At 39.8% G+C, this 5,576-nt stretch overlaps 1 protein-coding gene across 1 annotated transcript; it reads right to left on the bottom strand.

Annotated features, from left to right (window-relative positions):
* Window positions 1-2,324: 2,324 nt before the first annotated feature.
* On the bottom strand, window positions 2,325-5,174 carry gcnt4a (glucosaminyl (N-acetyl) transferase 4a). Its single transcript, XM_059337663.1, has 2 exons — window positions 5,056-5,174; window positions 2,325-3,638 (listed from the first exon to the last, which is right to left on the bottom strand). Exon 2 carries the CDS (start codon window positions 3,635-3,637, stop codon window positions 2,348-2,350), a length of 1,290 nt encoding a protein of 429 aa, XP_059193646.1. The 5' UTR covers window position 3,638; window positions 5,056-5,174; the 3' UTR covers window positions 2,325-2,347.
* Window positions 5,175-5,576: the final 402 nt, after the last annotated feature.

Here is a 5,576-nt window from a genome sequence, read left to right as displayed (position 1 = left end):
TGTTTTCAGTGAATAAACATTTCCAAATTGATTTTGTAATAAGTGTATTTAAGTGTTTAACAACTCTTTTTAAATATTTGTGTATTTTAGACGTTATTTTATAAAGTAATGTTATATTTTTGTCTTAATATAATTTTATCTCACTTTTTTACTTCATCATTATCTAGATCAGCCTTTCTCAACCTTGGGGTCGGGACCCCAATTGGGGTCGCAAGATAATTTCTGGGGGTCGCCAAATCATTTTGGAAGTCAGCTCTGTCTCCACTGTGTTAAAGTGTTCATGTGTTAATGTGTTTTAGTCTTTTTGGTCACTTAATGTCTTTTTTTGGTCATTTTGTGTTTTGTTTTTTTGGTCATTTTGTGTCTTTTTTTATCATTTTGTGGTCAATTTGTGTCTTTTTTGGTCATTTTGTTTCCTTTTTTTGGTCATTTTGTGTCTTTTTTGGTCATTTTGTGGTCATTTTGTGTCTTTTTTGGTCATTTTGTTTCTTTTTTGGGTGATCTGAACTGTGCGTGAGATTGTGTTCAGTGAGTGGGGGTCACTGACAACATGCATGTTAATTGGGGGTCTCGACTCAAAAAGGTTGAGAACTACTGATCTAGATAATAATGTCCCTTTCAAATAAACTTTTTCTTAATTAAACTTGTAATCTTGTCTTCACTACTCAACACAATGAAGAAATACAAGGCTGCACTGTATCAAACCGTCTGCTTTGGTTTTATGTTTAAATTCGTATATAAATCCAAAGCAGACTGTGGTAAGTGAACTTACTACGGTCTGCTTTGGTTTTTATGTTGTATTTTGTAGTTTGTTATGAGTGTATTTAAAAGTGTTTAACAATTCTATTCAAAGATTTGTGTAATTTTAGACTTAATATTATCAAGTAATATTATATTATAGTCTTAATATAATTTGATCTCACTCTTTTACTTCATCACTATCTAGATAATAATTTCCCTTTCAAATAAAGTTATAATTTCTATTATTTTTATGTTTAAATCAGTATATATATCCAAAGCAGACGGTGGTAAGTGCAATTACCGCTTGGTTTTGAGTTGGATTTTGTGGTTTTTGTATAATTATTTCTCTGAAATAAAGCAAAAATTGAAATCTTAAATGCTGTCACAAGATAAAACAAACATCAAGGAGTTCATTTTTAGTTATAACTCAATTTCGACCAATAATGTAGCTACTGCAGTTAGACTTAGTAGGTCAGTGATGAGTAGTTGTACTTGTATGTCATTGTGCACCTTTGCCTAGAACCTGGTCTCACAGGAATCCGTGAAATCTCCACGGAATCACTCAAATTTCCGTGAAACTGACACGGATTTCGCTACAATGCAAGTTAATGACAGTCATATCCCGTGGCTATTCCATGGATATTTGTTCCTATTGGTTTGTTCCAAGTCACGTGACTTTCAAGGTCCCGGCGGTCAGAACACAAAACATGGCGGACAGTTCTCTCATTTTTTGTGAAAAAATCAATATTTTGACTTAGTCATTAGTTATTTTGACTCACTGAGTGAATATTTAGAAAATAAAACATATATTTCTGGCTAGAAATGTGATCAAAATCCATTTTTATGCCGAAACTAAGTCAAAATATTGATTTTTTTTCACTAAAAATGAGAGAACTGTCCGCCATGTTTTTTGACTGGGACCTTGAAAGTCATGTGACTTGGAACAAACCAATAGGATTGTATTTTGTAGCAACATTGTACATTGTAGCGAAATCCGTGTCAGTTTGAGTGATTCCGTGGCTATTCCACGGAAAATGCACAAATCATTAGGTTGGTTGGATGTAAAAACTAGATTTTTGTCATTACTGATGGTTTTTATTAAGAACGTCATAATAACAAAATCACCTCTTATTATTATTTTGTTCTGACCGCCGGGACCTTGAAAGTCACGTGACTTGGAACAAACCAATAGGAACAAATATCCATGGAATAGCCACGGGATATGACAACAACAACAGAACAAAAAACATGGCGGACAGTTCTCTCATTTTTAGTGAAAAAAATCAATATTTTGACTTAGTTTCTGCATAAAAATGGATTTTAATCACATTTCTAGCGAGAAATATATGTTTTATTTTCTAAATATTCACTCAGTGAATGTAGATAATCACTTTGTATGTTGGAATAGCCACGGGATATGACTGTCATTAACTTGCATTGTAGCGAAATCCGTGTCAGTTTCACAGAAATTTGAGTGATTCTGTGGCTATTCCACGGATTTTGAGTTAAGCAAATCCGTGGATATTCCACGGATTCCTGTGAGACCATGTTGTTTGCCTAATAACATAAGAAATACATGAACTACTCTCTCCTCTCCTTGTCACTATCATGTTTTCACATATTGACGTTTCTCCATCAGTTTCTCCTCCAAACACTTGATCAGGATGGGGTCCACTTTGGGGTCAAACTTGTTGGCGAACCAGTGACCATAGTTGAGGAGCCAGCGGAGTTCAGCCGCTCCGTAAATACAAACACTCCTCATGTGTGTCCCCGTGCAGGCCGGGTAAAGATTTCCCTCTAAATAGTTCCATTTGACAAGCCGTGTTTTACTCCTCAGATCTGTGATGTCTGCCTCGGTCCTGGGAATGTGTCCAGGCACCCCGGGGACCCTGACCAGGGTGGCCCAGAAGTGTTCATCTGGTGAGTAAGTGTCAGCGGACCATGCCAGGAAGTCCTTTGCCACCTGGCTGCTGCTAATGTAATCCACAAAATCCCGTGACAGGACAAAATATGCACTGCCAATGAACATCTCGATGCCATGAGGAGGAACGTTTTTCAGCACCGTGGTTTTGACGGGAATCCGATGGTACTCGTAAGGCACGTTCTTCAGCTCGTGCTGGAAGCTGAAGCGCTGTTTCTTGAGTTCGCTGGGCCGGCTGGACTCCAGCATGTTGCTGCCGTTCAGCTGCTGCAGCTCCGTCACCAGCTCGTAGTTTGACTTGAGAGGGAAGTCCTGGCCACACAGGTTGATGACATACTTCCACTTGACCTCTGACCTCAGCAGGTCAGAGAGGCAGTTGAGGTCGGCGTTGAGCCGGCTGATGTGGGCGTATTCCACTGACTCCAGTTTGGAGGCGATGAAGACGTTGGGAGCACACTGAGCCAGGTTTGTAATGGCTTTTATAAAGAGTGGAGAGGACTTCTGGTCGTAGTGGATGCAGTAGATGTTGTGAGGAGCGTAGATGGCGTGGAGGATGCGCTCCACCATGGGAGCGTTCTTGTGCACCACCAGGGAGTAGGCCAGGGGGAAGCTCCACTCTGCAGCCGACACCGGAGCCTCATCGTAACCTCGCGTTTTGAGAAACGTCTGACAGTCTGAGGTCAGACTCACGGTGCTGTCGTCATCCACATCAACGATGACTTTGCGTTTTATCTCCAGAGCTTTGCCGATCTCCACGGGGTCCAGCTCGTAGATGGCCGAGCAGTTGACGTCATACCTGTGATTGTGGATCCTGGATAAGCTGACGGTGATCCCGTACGGCTCGATGTAGACGCTGTCCTGCACCGTCACTTTAATGTAGACCAGCTTGAGCAGACAGACCACCAGCAGAGACAGAGAAAACAGGAAGCACCTGTGTCTCAATCTATGTGTGTAGTGGGCACATCTTATTTTCATTCTAGGATAAAAAAAAAAAAAGACAAAGAAAATGAGCTTTAAGGAGATATCTACCTATCGATCTGAGTATCTTTTTTAATCATGCAAAAATAAGCTGCACAACTATCTTAACTGTATTTCACTTCACAGTTTTTCTGAGTCTCTTTGGTGCATTTCTCACATCACTATTTACATTTGCACAACAGTTTATACATTTATCAAAACAATTAGTAGCCTACAAACTGCAAAACCTAGTTGATAACCTGTGAAAGCGTGTCACTGTCTCTAAATGGATCATAGCTCATTCATGTCAATGAAAGTGTCAGTGTTATCAAGATGAAAAGTGCTGACACCATTTTTATGAACATGATAGTCAAATGTCTCTGTCATGTTTTCATTATGACACTTTACTCTGGAAATGTTTTCAATGCTAAAAAGTCAGATCTTGGTGACGCTACCTGAAAATGCTCCAGACAGACTTTATACTATTTACACAGCCATTAGAAAACTACAGTAGAGTTACACATTACTGTATTTAGTGAGGTAACTGAGTACAACACACTGAATATGTAGGATTCATATTTTACTGCATATGCTCTTTGCATATCTGATTTGTTTACAGCATTATGCAAAGGAACAAACAGCCTTATTTCCACCAAACATGGCGTCCCTTTGGGTGGAGCTGTGACAGTCCAGAGTCACAGTGTTGTAGAAATGGTCCTCACTATGTCCTGACGGTTCATATATGTTGTAAAGTGTTTCTGGTTGATGGATTCAGCTCTGAGTGATTGTAGAGAAGTGGCTCATCATTGGTTCAACTAATGCTTCACACAGCCTTCTCATCAGAGAACGCTGAGCTTCACCTCAGAGAGATTATTCAATTCTGGAGACATTTTCAGATTTAATTTAAAAAATAAAATAAAATTAGCTTGACAGATTTTGACAACTAGTTCAACATTTGTGTATGTAATGACTCAAGCAATGAAATGAGGACTATTGGTTTTATATGGAATGACTATTCAGCATTCACAAGTATAGTTAGTTATGACTGACATGACATAAGCAAATGATGTTATAAAACAGCAGAGAGTTGTATGAAAGCACTTGATGCATGTCCAAAAGCATTTCTAATGTGTTGTAAGGAGAAACTGCTACTATGATGAGCACAAATGACTAAATGTTGCAGAAGTTGAACTAACTGTTGTGAAAATATTAATAGTGATGTGAGAAATGCACCAAAGCAACTGAGAAAATCTGTAAATTATCTTCACATTCCTGTCAATGTGAGCCCACGGTAGTGAATAGTTAATGTATAGTGGGACACACAGCACAGCTTTTCCTCAAATTATTGACTTGGTTAACACACACACATATATTCTGAATCTGTTAAATGTGTTTAGGAAGCACTCAAGTCAACCACATGCATGCTTTGTAATTACCTTGCTCTCTAAAGTTGTCTTTGAGCGGTTCTGCCATGCAAACTTCCCCCACAGTTCCACATAAGAACCTTAATATAATGAGACATTTCTTTAGTACGTGTAAGGGTCAAAAGAAAGAAAGAAAAGCAGGAGAAAACACAAGAAAACAGAATCCATACGCTCCATATAAGAGGAGCGCTTTAAGTCGGTCCGGTGGTGAGATCTGGTGATCCGCGTTACGCACCAGACGTCTGAAAAATGTCCTTCTGTCCAAAAGGACTCGCAGGATGAGGATCTCTGCAGTTACACACACAAGCTAGCTTCAGATACTCTACACACACATAACACACTGCTGCCTTTATGTAGTGATACACACCCGGAGAGGACTACTTACCACACGCGTAAAGAAAGCGTCGGAGTCCCGTCTGCTATGTCCGGAGCTCCATCCGGACTGAAGCGGCTGTTAGGAGGACTGGAGGAGGAGGAGGAGGAGGAGGAGGAGGAGGCGGGGTCCACATGCAGCACATCACATTCACCACACA

Source organism: Centropristis striata, chromosome 7 (genome assembly GCF_030273125.1).
Source record: "Centropristis striata isolate RG_2023a ecotype Rhode Island chromosome 7, C.striata_1.0, whole genome shotgun sequence".
In the NCBI taxonomy this organism is placed as follows: Eukaryota; Metazoa; Chordata; class Actinopteri; order Perciformes; family Serranidae; genus Centropristis; species Centropristis striata.
Note: the sequence above shows the minus strand (reverse complement) of the source record. Positions and strands in the feature narration are given on the sequence as shown.

Bases quoted from the DNA above. Each gene is read 5' to 3' on its own strand.
- gcnt4a (XM_059337663.1), bottom strand. From the start codon at position 3,637: ATGAAAATAAGATGTGCCCACTACACACATAGATTGAGACACAGGTGC.